Source organism: Lepisosteus platostomus, chromosome 16 (assembly GCF_059453375.1).
Source record: "Lepisosteus platostomus isolate fLepPlt1 chromosome 16, fLepPlt1.hap1, whole genome shotgun sequence".
Lineage (NCBI taxonomy): Eukaryota > Metazoa > Chordata > Actinopteri > Semionotiformes > Lepisosteidae > Lepisosteus > Lepisosteus platostomus.
Window position 1 is genome coordinate 4,254,869 of NC_142626.1, and position 16,516 is coordinate 4,271,384.

The 16,516-nt window shown below is 49.6% G+C and overlaps 1 protein-coding gene across 1 annotated transcript; it reads right to left on the reverse strand.

The window, feature by feature from the left end:
• Window positions 1–380: 380 nt before the first annotated feature.
• LOC148646741 (thiosulfate:glutathione sulfurtransferase-like) lies at window positions 381–6,596 on the reverse strand. The gene is made up of 4 exons (XM_088608847.1): window positions 6,394–6,596; window positions 4,058–4,183; window positions 2,252–2,414; window positions 381–1,576 (listed from the first exon to the last, which is right to left on the reverse strand). The coding sequence occupies exons 1-4, from the start codon at window positions 6,404–6,406 to the stop codon at window positions 1,522–1,524; spliced, it is 357 nt and encodes a 118-aa protein (XP_088464973.1). The 5' UTR covers window positions 6,407–6,596; the 3' UTR covers window positions 381–1,521.
• Window positions 6,597–16,516: the final 9,920 nt, after the last annotated feature.

The window sequence follows — 16,516 nt, forward strand, 5'->3', positions numbered from 1 at the left end:
AAAGCACACAGCGCACCAGGACTCAAAGATCCAAAGATGGGAAAACCTACCGGGGGGGGAAGATTATAGAGAACCAGCAGGAGAGAAAGAGAAAAAAAAACGTCGCAACAGATCCGCCCCGACAGCAGCCACCAGCTCGGCTTTCCGACACGCCGCGCAGCGTCGGAGAAACACCGAATTGTGATCCAGAGGAGGTGAAGGTGTTTTTTTTTAAAAAAGAGAGAAACCGCACCAAGCCCAAAGTAGAAAGACCCTTGAAAAACAGAAAACAGGGCCGGCTCTTTCTCAACCACGACGGTGTCTCGTTTCTTTTCGGTATGGAATACAAAACGTTCGTTTTGTTTTGTCAAGCCCGTCGAACAAAAACAACCGACCAGATGTCCAGAACGGAAAATGGCTTTATTTCAGTTCCAGTTTAACAATCTAAAATAAGGACGTTTTAGCATCTCCAGACCTCGTGAACATACACACTGCTGTGCAGATGTCTGGGATATTTTGCATTTGGTCATTTCAGGCTTAAAGAGACTAAAACCGTGTCTTGGATCTAGTTTCTCTTTGCTGTGAAGAATCATATTACATATAGATACAATTTAAAGGCGACATTCCTGCTAGAAGCTAAGAGCTTCACAGCCTAATTGAAGACAACAGTGTTGACCGATCAGCAATATCGGAAGGCTCTGTAGTCAAAGCAACACGAATCTTCATCCTATTCCTTCCGGATACGGCGCTCAGGAAGTTCTTCTACTTGTTAGGGCAGCTGTCCTGGGCTCGTTAATTACGGTTTCTCGTTAATTACTGAATGCGCTCGTGAATTCGGATTACACCCTGCCTCTGGTATCGCCTACTGCAATTTCATGCTTCATGCTAACAGACTGTCCTGACCTGTGTTTCTGCAGCCCAGCCAGAAGCCTTTTAAATTTTATAAACTATGTATAGAGAGGAGAGGACGCTGTTAAGGAGGACCCCCGCCTACGAGCCAATTAAATCAGATGGTTAAAGCCGGTGAGATCAGCCACTGCAACACTTTCTGCTGGCCGCTCATTAGTAGTTTATCTCGTGACCACGTCGTTAAGCAGTCTTGCCGGAGGGAATTTGAGATTTAACTCGATGATGACATTTGAAACCTAGTTTTTCCCAACACCGAGCAGCAGTACTAGATCGGAGCTGTTCAAAATGCTAGAAAACTCGAGTAAAACTGTTACAGTAGGTACATTTTTGACGCTGAAAACGTTCATCTGCTATTGTGGATTAATCTATGAATTGGCTTCATCTGCTCTCCTCCCCACTGAGAGCTGGGGTGTGGGGAGCGGACTGGCGCCTCATCCAGGTGGGGCTGCACACTGCTGGGGGTGGAGGGGATCCCCATGACCTGTAAAGCGCTTTGAGTGGAGTGTCCAGAAAAGCGCTATATAAGTGTAGGCATTTCCACAGCAGTGTGTGTGTTGATCACTTTCGCTAGGTTGCAAGTTCGGAATACGGAGATCCAAGAACCCGCAGGGTTTTATAGCGATGCGGGCAACTTCAGCACCTCTCCTTCTCTGCCCACTCCTTGTATCCGCCAGCATAATTCCGGGCCCTGAAAGTAACGAAAGAGAGAGAGAGAAAACGCCCTCAGGTACGAAGGACTCAAGAAGCAGCAGGAAAAAACACCAGGTGGCGTGCACTGTGATGCACTGCAGAGCAAGTTTCCCTTAAAAAACTTCAAATACCGTTTCCTCTCAATATTATATCCTGGTTTCCCTGCTGAAGATGAACTGAATTAGTTTCATCACTACTTACATGACATAACTGCAATAACAACTTTCAGTCATCCCAGGAGCTTAGACTGAACTGACCCGATCGGTATTCTCAGTGTCCAACAGTAGGAGGTGCTCTTCCCTACACACCTGTTGGTCATCCCCACCCTGGGAGAACCCTGATCTTTCCCGGGGGAAACTCAGAGGAGACCCCGGCTCCAACTCATAGACCAAAGCTGTCGGGAGTACTTCCTGGCGTCGACCAGTAGGAGGCGCCCTTTATCACCAGTGTCAGCTATTCCTCATCGATACCCTCTAATCCAGTGACAGGGTGCTGTCGGACGGGGTGATCCATCCCAGATTTGGCTTGCTAATCAATTAATTACCAAATCGAACCAACATGATTAATTAATCAGATAGAAGGAGCAAATTAGCGGCTCAGCAGCTGACTGCAAGGCCTGTACTGAAATAGCTTTAAGAGGCACAGGGCGAACTGGATCGCCAGGAAAACATACTTCTCGAATCCGAGGGCGCGTGCTGTCTCTGTGGCCGTTGCTCCTCGGCGACCCATCTGACAGTGGAAGACGAGCCGGGGGGCGTCTGGGGGGGGCTTCTGCACGCCGTACTTGTCCTGGAAGGCCGCCGGGTCCAGGGCCAGCTCCCGCTCCACAGCGCCCACTACAGGGCGGGAGAGGAAACGCGCCACTGCGTTACAATCAGAACTGCGGAGCTGGGAGGTCTGACAATCCCGGTACAGTACACTCCCTGGTATCTGGAAGAAACGGGGACGAGGGTGGGTTCCGGGTACGAGGCCTTTTCGGATAGACGAGATTAAAGCAAGCGGGCACGCAGTGAGGCCGAGCAAAAGCTCAGGGCACCTTCACAGTGATATAAACCTGAAAGGAAGTCATGTAGGACATAAGGGAATGGAAATATAGTCAAACAGAACCAGATTCCATTTATTTAATTAATTAAATCATTGTTTTTATATATATAATTTTAAGTTCAGATCACTTTATTGGCCATATACAATTTCTTGCATTAGGAATGTGTCTTTCCACAGACCCCAGCTTGCTCTCCAGGAGACACACAGACAGGGAGAGAGAAGCTGGGGGTCAGAGCGCAGGGTTGGCCATTTATACAGCACCCCTGGAGCAGCTGGGGTGAAGGGCCTTGCTCAGGGGCCAAACGGAGTAGGATTCCTCTGCCGGCCACAGGATTCAAACCGGCAACCTTCCAGCCAGTGGCACAGATCTTTAGCCACCGCTCCAATTACTTATTTTATTAGTAATAAAATGAGAAATAATTATTAATTATCCCCTGATGAAGCTTCAGCAACATCATAAATTAAGTGTGGGCACTTAAATATGAATTCACTTTTAATTTTAGTATCTAACCTAAAAGTTTTTAAAAAAACAGTCCTTAACACTAGGTTTTTGCTCATTTATACTTAAGACTCCTCAGGCTTCTGGGTGGAAAGTGAGCAAAACATTGCGATAGGTGCAGGACTTACATTATCGCTCAGATTTGAGTTTTTTATTGGTTATTGATGTCTTTGATCGTTCTTTGAAGGGAGTTGACAGTATATATGAAAGACCCAGCTGTGCTCTAGCCTGTGAGAAACCCAGATTATGTTAGTCACGGTCTTCTGGCTCAGAATGTTACACATTTTTTTACACAAAGAGGTCAAAAAACATAAATCCAGACCAGGGAGGGGGCTTTAAAACTCCTCTGTCCCGGCTGCTTTCTAAGAAATGGCTGGATGCCATCCATCGGTCAAGACAGGAGGCATCACTTTACACAGAGGGCGGTGGGGGTGGGGAACAAGCTGCCCAGCCCTTTGGTTGAAGCCCCTACCCTGGCTGCTCTCAAGACACAGCTGGATAAGATCCTCCAGTCGGGACAGGAGACCCTTCTTTACACAGAGGGTGGTGGGGGTGTGGAATAAGCTGCCCAGCGCTGTGGTTGAAGCCCCTACCCTGGCTGCTCTCAAGACACAGCTGGGTGAGATCCTCCAGTCAGGGCAGGGAATACCCCTTTACACAAAGGGTGGTGGAAGTGTGGAACAAGCTGCCCAGACCTGTGGTTGAAGCCCCTACCCTGGCTGCTCTCAAGACACAGCTGGGTGAGATCCTCCAGTCAGGACAGGAGGTCCTTCTTTACACAGAGGGTGGTGGGAGTATGGAACAAGCTGCACAGCCAGGCTGTTGAACCCGACACCCTGTTTATTGTTCAAGAATGGGCTCGATATGGCTGAATGCCCCCCTCCTCTCGTTAGGACCTGCCTTGTGTTTTCAAGAGCCGGGCTGTAGGAGGCTTACCGGGAATGTGGATAGAGCCCGGAATTTTCCCCTTGTCCACCTCCTCTTGGGTGCGCACGTCAACCAGCAGCAGTTCCAGGCTCTTCCCCAGGAGGGCCTTGAGCTCGGAATAGGAGATCACTTTGCCTGCAGGGACCACAGACCCATGAGACCCATGTAGTTATCACTGCGCCTTTCAGGGCAAACTGTATCGGACAAAAACAGCCAGGCCAGCTCCTCACGTGTATTCCAAAACAGCACAGGCTGTCTTCCGCCCCGTGAGCACTTAAACAGCAAGAGTGGAATGGCAAAAATAATAATTTGCTTCTAACAATTTCTGTTCTATTCATGCACAGAACAGCGGCCATATCACCCTGCAACTCACAACTGGCAGCCCCACTGGAGACTCAGCAGGTGGGAGCCTGATCAGTACCTGGAGGGGGAGACTCCTGGGAAAGCTGAGGCTGCTGCTGGAAGAGGTGTTAGTGGGGCCAGCAGGGGGCGCTCACCCTGCGGCCTTTGTGGGTCCTAATGCCCCAGTATAGTGACGGGGGACACTAGACTGTAAACAGGCGCCGTCCTTCTGATGAGATGTAAATCCTGACACTCTGTGGTCATTAAAAATCCCAGGGTGTTTCTCGATAAGAGTAGGGGTGTTACTCCGGTGTCCTGGCCATATTTCCCCCCTGGCCTTTACCCATCATGGCTTCCAAATAACCCCCCTCTCTGAACTGGCTACATCACTCTGCTCTCCTCCCCACTGAGAGCTGGTGTGTGGGGAGCGGACTGGCGCCTCACCCAGGTGGGGGTACACACTGCTGGGGGTGGAGGGGATCCCCGTGACCTGTAAAGCGCTTTGAGTGGAGTGTCCAGAAAAGTGCTATATAAGTGTGAGCAATTATAATGATTATGATTATTATTATTACAAAACTAAATTATTACAAATTAAATAGAAAGAGAGTTGACAGGGTGGCCCAGCAGTTAGTCTTGTTGCCTTGCACCACCTGGGCCCTGGGTTCCAGTCGTGGGCATCTGTCTGGGTGGAGTTTGCACGTTCTGCCTATTTTTCCACGGGTTTCCTCCCACAGTGCAAAGACATGCTGGTGGTTTCATTAGTTTCTGGGAAAACTGGCCCTGGTGCGAGTGTCTGTGTGTGTCCTGTGATGGACTGGCGTCCCGTCCAGGGTGTACCCTGCCTTGTGCCCGTTGCTTGCTGGGATAAGATCCGGTTTCCCCGGCGCCCCTGACTTGCCAGAACCTGTTCGAAGCTGGATGGGTCCGTTTCCCTCGTCATTGTGGTGGAACATGAACACCAGGGGGCGCTCGTCTCGGGTATAAAAATCAGTGCCGTCCATTAATCTTTGAGGGCGTGATGCTACGACACACTGACAGAGCGGTGGTTTAAAACAACGATTGTTAACCTTTGCAGCTTCCGCCTCGATTTACTGGGATATGCGAACATTATTAATAAGCACTAATTTATGAAGACCACAATGATGCTCTTCTCTGAAAGGCGATGAAGACTGTGATTGTTAAGGTGAACGAGAGCAGTACGTTTCGCGGTAGGATTGCCATTCACAAGACTTCACCACACTGTACTACACCTGAAGGAGGCTTCACAGCCGAAACGTTGCGTTTTCTGTCTTCTCCTTTCAGCCGGGAATACACCTATTACTTGCTCCTTTGCAGACTACGCCTGCTGACGCGGCTCCCCACCTGAGCTACTGTGCCACACCGTGTGTTGAAGTCACGAAAGTGCTCAGTCGCTCCCAGCTGCACATTAATTCAACAGCCTACCGTCGGAACTAGCAGAGAACTGAAATACAGCCGCTCTGGACCCAGGTGGAAAATTTGAGTATTAAACCGCAAAACGAAACGGCCGATTCACCTGCGGCGTTAAACATACAAATGCATATATACTTCAAGGTGGGTGGGAGTGATTTTTTTGGTGAAAACGTCTGAACGGGCGATCGGCAGCGGTTGTTCAATCTGAATGAGATCAAATCATAGTCCGAGCGAGCCGTGTTCACAGCCGGCGCCTCCTGCAACATAGAACTCACGTTATATCGCGGAAATACACAACTCCGGGCCAAGCTGACACAAAAATGATTAAGATTTGTTGCCTCCTATAGCGACTGCCTCAAGCGATCGGGCCAAAACCCAGCCTTGTTCGCGCATATGTGGAATACAGGTCCGTCTGTCACAACTTCAGGGGTGAAACCCCCCCGTTTCGCTACCGATCGCTGTCTTAGCTTCCGCCTGCAGTGAGGGAAGCAGCGGTTCGGATGTGTGAAACTCCCCGCCCTCCCCGATAAGTCCGAAATGAGGACACCGGCGTCCAACAGGGCGAGGCTAACCTGGGTCCGACATCGCGTCCGCGGCGGGTTCAGCTCCAGCAGCGCCCGTGTGTGCAGATAGAGAGACGGTGAAAGCTGGCTCTTGGCCGTTTTCACTTGTTGCTGCTCATCCAAATGCCCTGCGGACTCCCCTCTCTTGTGAAACCCTGGTAACTACGCAAACTCCTGCTACCGGTTGGGTTGGGAGCTCAGGAAAGCACAGCGGACGCAGGGGGTGGGACGTATCGCAATTACTCGCAAAGCAGTAGTTTTTTTTTTAAAAAAAAACATCGCTAACTCATACAGCGCTGCGGTATAGATACATTCCGGTGTTTCATTGCTAACGATCCCCTGCTTGTTGGCGCCCTGGGGGGCAACCTTGTTGTGAAAGGCGCTATAAAAAAATACATGTGAATATTGGTGCATGTAATGCGGTCTGTGTGGGTCCTGATGCCCCAGTATAGTGACAGGGGACACTAGACTGTAAACAGGCGCCGTCCTTCGGATGAGACGTCAAACTGAGGTCCTGACTCTCTGTGGTCATTAAAAATCCCAGGGTGTTTCTCGAGAAGAGTAGGGGTGTTACCCCAGTGTCCTGGCCAAATTCCCCCCCTGGCCTTTACCCATCATGGCCTCCTAATAACCCCCCTCTCTGAACTGGCTCCATCACTCCGCTCTCCTCCCCACTGAGAGCTGGGGTGTGGGGAGCGGACTGGCACCTCATCCAGGTGGGGGTACACACTGCTGGGGGTGGAAGGGATCTCCATGACCTGTACAGAGCTCCGAGTGGAGTGTCCAGAAAAACGCTATATACAGTGCCTTGCGAAAGTATTCGGCCCCCTTGAACTTTTCAACCTTTTGCCACATTTCAGGCTTCAAACATAAAGATATAAATTTTTTATTTTATGTGAAGAATCACCAACAAGTGGGACACAATTGTGAAGTGGAACGAAATCTATTGGATTTTTGAAACTTTTTTAACTAATAAAAAAATGAAAAGTGGGGCGTGCAAAATTATTCGGCCCCTTTACTTTCAGTGCAGCAAACTCACTCCAGAAGTTCAGCGAGGATCTCTGAATGATCCAATGTTGTCCTAAATGACTGATGGTGATAAATAGAATCCACCTGTGTGTAATCAAGTCTCTGTATAAATGCACCTGCTCTGTGATAGTCTCAAGGTTCTGTTGAAAGCGCAGAGAGCATCATGAAGACCAAGGAACACACCAGGCAGGTCCGTAATACTGTTGTGGAGAAGTTTAAAGCCGGATTTGGATACAAAAAGATTTCCCAAGCTTCAAACATCCCAAGGAGCACTGTGCAAGCGATCATCTTGAAATGGAAGGAGTATCAGACCACTGCAAATCTACCAAGACCTGGCCGTCCCTCTAAACTTTCAGCTCAGACAAGGAGAAGACTGATCAGAGATGCAGCCAAGAGGCCCATGATCACTCTGGATGAACTGCAGAGAACTACAGCTGAGGTGGGAGAGTCTGTCCATAGGACAACAATCAGTCTTACACTGCACAAATCTGGCCTTTATGGAAGAGTGGCAAGAAGAAAGCCATTTCTCAAAGATATCCATAAAAAGTCTCGTCTAAAGTTTGCCACAAGCCACCTGGGAGACACCCCAAACATGTGGAAGAAGGTGCTCTGGTCAGATGAAACCAAAATCGAACTTTTTGCCCACAATGCAAAACGATATGTTTGGCGTAAAAGCAACACAGCTCATCACCCTCAACACACCATCCCCACTGTCAAACATGGTGGTGGCAGCATCATGGTTTGGGCCTGCTTTTCTTCAGCAGGGACAGGGAAGATGGTTAAAATTGAGGGGAAGATGGATGCAGCCAAATACAGGACCATTCTGGATGAAAACCTGTTGGAGTCTACAAAAGACCTGAAACTGGGACGGAGATTTATCTTCCAACAAGACAATGATCCCAAACATACAGCAAAATCTACAAAGGAATGGTTCACAAATAAACGTATCCAGGTGTTTGAATGGCCAAGTCAAAGTCCAGACCTGAATCCAATCGAGAATCTGTGGAAAGAGCTGAAAACTGCTGTTCACAAACGCTCTCCATCCAACCTCACTGAGCTCGAGCTGTTTTGCAAGGAAGAATGGGCAAGAATTTCAGTCTCTCGATGTGCAAACCTGATAGAGACATACCCCAAGCGACTTGCAGCTGTAATCGCAGCAAAAGGTGGCTCTACAATGTATTAACGCAAGGGGGCCGAATAATTTTGCATGCCCCACTTTTCATTTTTTTTATTAGTTAAAAAAGTTTCAAAAATCCAATAGATTTCGTTCCACTTCACAATTGTGTCCCACTTGTTGGTGATTCTTCACATAAAATAAAAAATTTATATCTTTATGTTTGAAGCCTGAAATGTGGCAAAAGGTTGAAAAGTTCAAGGGGGCCGAATACTTTCGCAAGGCACTGTAAATGTAAGCAATTATTATTATTGTTAATGTAGAGCTACATCAGGCTGTGGCCGTCAGATCTGCGCTCCAGGTTACAGCGGCACCCTGAGGTAATATCGCTTAGGTACCTGATGAACACCGCCCTGAGGTGCACTGATGTACTGTAAAAATAGGCATCCTGCGCTCTAAAATATAACAAAGAATATTTAACTTCTGTTAAAGTCGACTTTCAGACCGCTGTGCGCCTGGAGCTGGTTCATTTGCCGTGTTAAAGGGAGGCCCGTTGATTATTCGGTGTGCTTGGACCCGTCTTTCAATTTTACTCAGAAAATTGAGGGGGTTTCAGACCACTCCATTCGTCACAGTGGGAGAGACGCGTCTGGAAAAAGAACATATTTCACCTTAAAGCGGCGCGGCTGCGATTGAATGTTGTTAAATGTAATAAACACACATTTTAACCCGCTAAAATATTACAGGTTGAACCCGTGAACAGGTAAAAAAATAAAGAGATGAACAATTCCTTCTGATTTTAACGGTAGATGTTTTACGGTCATTTGTGTCCAGCAAGAGTCGAAGGATTCGTGACAAGCCTAATTATGACTTTTTAGAAAACGGCAGAACTTTGTTTTCAACACAAATAAGCGTGGCTTCTGGAAAGACAGGGTTCCCCTTGGTACTCTGTTCATTTACAGTTTATTTTTTAAAGGGGGACACTATAAAACGATGTGTCTTTAAATGCAGCGACAAAGCTAAGTCTGGGAAATCTCTGAAAACGTCGGGTATCAGCAAGAAAACACAATATTTCGAAAAGCCCAGTACTTATTGCCTAACCGTGTAACCGTCTCTTCTACTGGACACCTGTTTTCATTCTACGTTTCTGCTGGATGCGGCAATTTCACCACGATCCCTTGCGCCCGCAATGACTTGGGAAAAACTCCAACCGCGGTCAGGGCAGGTGGCGTGAAACCTGACACCGTGTCTTAATCATATACTGTACAGTTCAGTTCTGATCCTTGTAGGTAAAGAAAACAAGTATATTTATATAAAAGGAACAATTAAAGGTTTATTCCATGCTGAAAAACAGAAGAAAAGAAACAGTACACCCTAAGATGGCTCTACAGCCGAAACGTTGTGTTTTTTTCCTCATCTTTTCAGCGTGGAATAAATCTTTACTTGTTCCTTTGCCACCAAGTCATGCTGACCCAGCTCCCTCCTTCAACTATTTATATAAGATACTGACAGCACTGAGGTCCTGGTCTCAGTTCTAGAACTGGGGTGCTGTCTGTGTGGAGTCTGCGTGTTCTCCTCGTGTTCGTGTCGGTTTCCTCCCACGGTCCAGACATACTAGAAGGTGAGCTGGCTTCTGGGGAAAATTTGGCCCTGATGTGACTGTCTGTGTGTGCCCTGTGATGGACTGGCATCCCATCCAAGGTGTACCCTGCCTTGTGCCCGTTGCTTGCTGGGATAGGCTCCGGCTTCCCTGTGCACCCTGAATTGGGGGGAGCAGTGAGGAAATGGGTGGGTGGATAGTGGCCTTCACACCTGAGATTACATCAAGAGCCATTTTCTGTTTCTTGAAAGAAGCCAGGGCATTGGCTTCAACAGCATGGCTGGGTTAGGATGTTCCACACCCCAGCTACTCTTTGTGTATAGAACCCCCCCCCATGTCATGATCTGAGGATCTCATCCTGCTGTTTCTTGAAAGAAGCCAGGATATCGGCTTCAACAACATGGCTGTGATGTTGGTTCCCCACCCCCACCACCCTTTGTGTAAAGATGTAACTTCTGTTCTGAGGTGTGGCAGGGCTGCCTGTAATTCTGCCCAAAGCTATGAGAGGGTGCCTAATTTCCTCTATAACTCCAATGTTGTAATCACTGCCCTGGAGTTTTCTCGTGTAAGACAAGATAAGATCACTTTATCAGCCATATACAATTTCTTACATTAGGAATGCGTCTTTTCACATATCCCAGCTTGCTCTCCATGAGACACACTGACAGGGAGAGAGAAGCTGGGGGACAGAGCACATTTATACGGCGCCCCTGGAGCAGCTGGGGTGAAGGGCCTTGCTCAGGGGCCCCCACGGAGTAGGATTCCTCTGCCAGCTGCGAGATTTGAACTGGCAACCTCCCAGCCACAGGCGCAGATCCTCAGCCACAGCACCATCGCTCCAAGTGGGAGTCTGGTCAGGGCTCAGGGACAGTGAATAGGTTACAGCAAGCGGTATCACCCAGGAGGCTTGGAGGAACTCTTTGTTGTGCGAATCCAGCCTTAACAACCACTTGCCAAACAAAACAATCGGTAATCCCTATTATCCACAGTGCGCGGCTATTTTTATAGTGTCGGGGATCAAAAGGATCGGCATTGAGGGGTGCATTTCAGACCACAATGAAAGTCAATTGGACACAGTGACTTGTAAAACCTCCAATTCACATCACAAACTAGAGGAAATCTGCAGGTCTGCTCAGCGCCATGTCCTGGGATTCAGAATGAGGCAGAAGGACTTCCGGTGAGATGGAGCGGCCCTGTGACCCTGTAAACAAGCAGGCTTGTGGATCCAGCTCTTCCAATCCAGTAGAAATACTGCTCTCCTCTCCCAGACGGTTTCACTGGCAAATCACCCTGGAGCCTGGCCAGTACCTGGAGGGGAGACTCCTGGGAAAGCTGAGGCTGCTGCTGGAAGAGGTGTCAGTGGGGTCAGCAGGGGGCACTCACCCTGCGGTCTGTGTGGGTCCTAATGCCCCAGTATAGTGACGGGGGACACTAGACTGTAAACAGCCGCCGTCCTTCGGATGAGACGTAAAACCGAGGTCCTGACTCTCTGTGGTCATTAAAAACCCCAGGGTGTTTCTCGAGAAGAGTAGGGGTGTTACCCCGGTGTCCTGGGCAAATTTCCCCCCTGGCCTTTACCCATCATGGCCTCCTAATAACCCCCCTCTCTGAACTGGCTCCATCACTCTGCTCTCCTCCCCCCTGAGAGCTGGGGTGTGGGGAGCGGACTGGCGCCTCATCCAGGTGGGGGTACACACTGCTGGGGGTGGAGGGGATCCCCATTACCTGTGTAAGCTATTATTATTCTTATTCTTCTTCTTATTATTATTATTAAATACTACTCACTGGTTCACTCTACCTGCGGATCAGGCTGGAACAAACTCTGCAGCCAATAGTACCCAATGGTCAGTCTGCAGAGGGTCTGGAGAGTTGTAAATACACATACATGTATTGCCCAGAGGCTCAAAGTGAACATAGACACCTCCAGTGGTGAGACCTGACAGTTACCTCCCTCCTCCAGGCTGTAAGTAAGCAGGGTGATCGTTTGCAATGAACCACGGACAAGCTGGGCACCAAACTCTCCCTTTTCACCCAGGAACTGAATCACGCCAGGCTAGCTAGGCCCACATCTGAGCATCATCCAGGAGAATCTTAAAATCATAGCGGACATCTTCTGTTTCTTGAAAGAAGCCAGAGCATTGGCTTCAACAGCATGTTCCACGCCCCCGCTACTCTTTGTGTATAGAACTGCCCCCACCCCCATGTCATGATCTGAGGATCTCATCCTGCTGTTTCTTGAAAGAAACCAGGGCATTGGCTTCAACAGCATGTTCCACACCCCCGCTACTCTTTGTGTATAGAACTGCCTCCCTCCTTGAGAATCACGCCAGGTTATCTATGCCCACACCTGGGCAAGACAAGCCATCATCTAGCGAAATCTTAAAATCATAGCGGACATTTTCTGTTTCTTGAAAGAAGCCAGGGCATTGGCTTCAACAGCATGGCTGGGTTAGCATGTTCCACAACCCCGCTACTCTTTGTGTATAGAACTGCCCCCAGTGTCATGATCTGAGGATCTCATCCTGCTGTTTCTTGAAAGAAGCCAGGGTATCGGCTTCAACAACATGGCTGTGTAGCTGGTTCCACACCCCCACCACCCTTTGTGTAAAGATGTAACTTCTGTTCTGAGGTGCGGCAGGGCAGCCTGTAATTCTGCCCAAAGCCATGAGAGGGCGCCTAATGTCCTCTTTAACTCCAACGTTGTAATCATCGACAAGACCAGATCACTTCATCAGCCACAATTTATTGCATTAGGAATGTGTCTTTTTGCATACCCCAGCTTGCTCTCCATGAGTCACACAGACAGGGAGAGAAGCTGGGGGTCAGAGCGCAGGGTCAGCCATTTATACAGCGCCCCTGGAGCAGTTGGGGATAAAGGCCTTGCTCAGGGGCCCAACAGAGTAGGATTCCTCTGCCGGCTGCGGGATTTGAACCTGCAAACCCTTCCAGCCACAGGCACAGATCCTTAATGCCTTAAGACCCTAATGACAGAAAAAAAGGGTATTTTTCCTGTTTCACTTTGGTTAAACATCAAACCTGGTAACATCACGGGGGGAATTCTCTCTTTAATCTCAAAGAATGGCGCAGAAGAAAAGTCACTGAAGGCTTCAGTAGGACTGGCGGTTTGCCCTGTCTTGAACTACTCTCTTGCACATGTACATATCCAACATCCTCGTCATTTAACTCAATGCCCTTTCTCCTTTATGCAGAGCCAAAATTGTATATCAGCCTGCTACTGAAATTGTAGACAGCAAGCGTTAGTTCTGGCAGATTGTTCATTAGATACCTATATTTTAACTCCTGCTTGGGTTTAAGACCTCTGTTACAAATCAGGTAAGGAGACTCCAGGCCATCAGAGGGCACACACAGACACACCCACCAGCACAGCTTTGGACTGTAAGACCCATGTGACAAGGTGAGAACATGCAGACTCCACACAGATAGCACTCCAGGTCAGGGATTGAACCTGGGATCCGCAGGGCTGCTATGCTCACCTCTGCATCACTGTGCAGCCCCTAGGCACAGCTGATGAGGTGATGTCAAGCCTTAAGAAAAATTCAGATTGGACAATACAGGAAGGGACCAATACCAAAAGGCCAACAGCTTTGTGCTCTAGAGAGGATGTCAGTGGCACAGATGTGCAGAACTATACCCTGGTGTGTTGTGCCCAAACATTAATCACTGCGGAGCTTCAAGCCTGTGATGGAGTTGCTACAGATCTCTCAGTTTAGTAACTGACCAGTCTTTAGACTTCACAGACTCACCCTGATCAGACAGCTTTCCGGTAGCTGGTAGAGTGGAAAAGAGAGAGAGGAGAGGAAGAGTGTGAGAGAAAGAATAGAGTGGAAAAGAGAGAGGAGATGAAGAGTGTGAGAGAGGAAGAATACAGTGGAAAAGAGAGAGAGGAGAGAGAGTTCAATCAAACTTTATTGACAGAAAAAACAAAGTATTAATCTTGAGTCTTAAAACCCCATTTCAAGAATTAAGAAAATAAAATCATAATTGGAATAATAATCTTTCATTATTAACAATCCTGCACAGGACATTTCCAAAACACCAATGCTTTTCAAACGTTCCGAGGTCATTATGAGATTTATAAAACAAAAATTCTAACGATATCTTGCTCTTCACCAACCCTTCAAACATCCTCACCAAGTCTACAGTCCCGGAACCAGAGATCTTATTTTTCCGAGTCTTGTAGATGGTGAGTTTGGCCTGGCCCAGCAGAAGGTTGGCGAGGAGGGTCCGAGTTTTCAATTTTTTCGTATGACCCACCCCAAACACGAAAATAACGTCGATGAAGACCAGGCCAAGGTTGGTGAAGAGCCGGATCAGTACGGCAAACATGGGCGACAGGTGGGGGCAGGCGCTGTAGCAGTGGAACACCGTCTCCCTCTGAGCGTTCTGGACACCGGCGGGTCCAGAACCGACACAAATGAGTTGACCCCCAGGATGGTGTGCGGGACCCTCCATTTAACCAGCCCTCTTGTTGAGGGGAAATCTGTAGAGGCTACCCCAGGCAGGCTGGACGTAATCCGGCACTCCCAGACGAGCCCTCCAGGGAGTGTCAGGGAGAGCGGACAGCTGGGCCTGGTGTCTAGATGTTACGACTAGTCTGTACAGACATTTCCCCCCAACACCAGCTAGAGACCTCTCCTTTGAAGCAAGGGGCTCAAGGAGAGATCCCGTCGGTCCGGGACTGAGCGCAGGAGATACTAGCAGACCCGGGAAAGGAGGCTGTGTGGTTGGAAGGCGATGGTCCTCAAACAGACCCTGGACCAGCAGCATCTCCTCGAGAGGCAGAGCAGAGCGAAGTTGACTAAGAAACCTGTCTACACACCGCCGCGAGTGTAGTCCCAGCGCGTCACACGCCCACTCCACGCTGCGCCAGCAGCCCTGATCCACGTCCAGCAGGTGGTGGAGCTGTGTGATGTTGGCGCAGACCAGTCTGCTGGTAAAGTCCAAGGAGCGGCCCGGTTCTATGTCCATTCGTGGATTGTGTATTAACGGTTCCCTGAGTGTCCAGTATAGACTGGGCCGCTCCTCTTCTCTCTGCACGCGCAGATGCCGCCAGGCCTCCAGGAGACTGCGCTGGAAAGGCGGCAGTGGAGACAGGTCAACCCTGCTGGTGTCCATCAGGAAGAGCACACAGTCGGGCCCGAGGTGTCCTGCTCGACGCAGCAGGGTAAAGGTCAGCTCCCTCCAGGACAGCGAGGCCGGGCCGAACAGCAGCTTCTGCACTGTCTGCAAGCGAAAGGCGTCCACCCGGCTCCGGATGTCGATGAATCCTTGCCCTACGTCCTCTCTGGGCAGATAGAGGATGCCCCTCCGCAGCCAGTGCAGTCCGACCCAGAAGAAGTCGAGGAGCGTGGCCTGCAGCTCCTCGACCAGTCCGGCTGGTGGCTCCAGGCACACCAGGCAATGCCACAACATCGAAGCCACCAGGGTGTTGACAATCAGAACCCAGCCTCTGTAGGAGATCTGGGGGAGCAGCCAGCGCCAGCGGTCCAGACGACCTTTCACTTTTTCGAGGAGCCCCTCACAGTTCTTTTTCACGCTGGCCTCATCCCCCAGGTGCACCCCCAGGTATTTGAGTCCCCCTCTGGTCCAGCTGAGCCTCTCTGGCAAGACTGGGGGACCCATCTCGCTCCACTCCCCCAGGAGTAGGGCGCTACTCTTGGCCCAGTTCACTTTGGCTGATGATAGCCGCTGGAAATCACTTAAAGTTGTCTGTAGCGCCCTGACATCCTGTTCTCCACTGACCACGACCATGATGTCATCAGCGTACGCCGAGATCTTGACAGTGGAGTCGGGGCAGCCCGGGATGGACAGGCCCCTGATGACCCGGCGCAGCTGATGTAGCAGAGGCTCGATGGCAAGGGAGTAGAGCATTCCTGAGAGTGCACAGCCCTGCCTGACTCCCCTCCGCACTGGAAACGGAGCACTCAGCCCTCCGTTGACCTTTAGCACACTGAAGATGTCACTGTACAGCACCTGAATCATGGCAACAAAGACAGGGCTGAACCCGAACGACCTCATGGTCCTCCACAAATACTGATGTTCAACCCTATCGAAGGCCTTTTCCTGGTCTAACGAAATGAGACCAGTGTCTAAACCCAATAGTCTGGAGGTGGCCAAAACATCTCGAATCAGAAATATGTTATCAAAGATTGACCTTCCGGGCACGCAGTACGATTGGTCGGAGTGCACCACAGACCCCAGCACCACCTTCAGCCTGTTGGCCAGAGCCTTGGACAGGATTTTATAATCCACACACAGCAGGGCAACAGGTCTCCAGTTCTTAATGTCACACAGGTCCCCTTTCTTGGGCAGCAGGGTGACAACAGCTCTCCTGCAACTCAGTGGCAGATCCCCCTGCTCCAGACTTT

Bases quoted from the DNA above. Each gene is read 5' to 3' on its own strand.
- LOC148646741 (XM_088608847.1), bottom strand. The intron at 2,415-4,057 runs GTAAGCCTCCTA...CCCGCCCTGTAG, and splicing joins GGGCTCTATCCACATTCCCG to TGGGCGCTGTGGAGCGGGAG. The intron at 1,577-2,251 runs GTATGTTTTCCT...CGTTACTTTCAG, and splicing joins CGCGCCCTCGGATTCGAGAA to GGCCCGGAATTATGCTGGCG.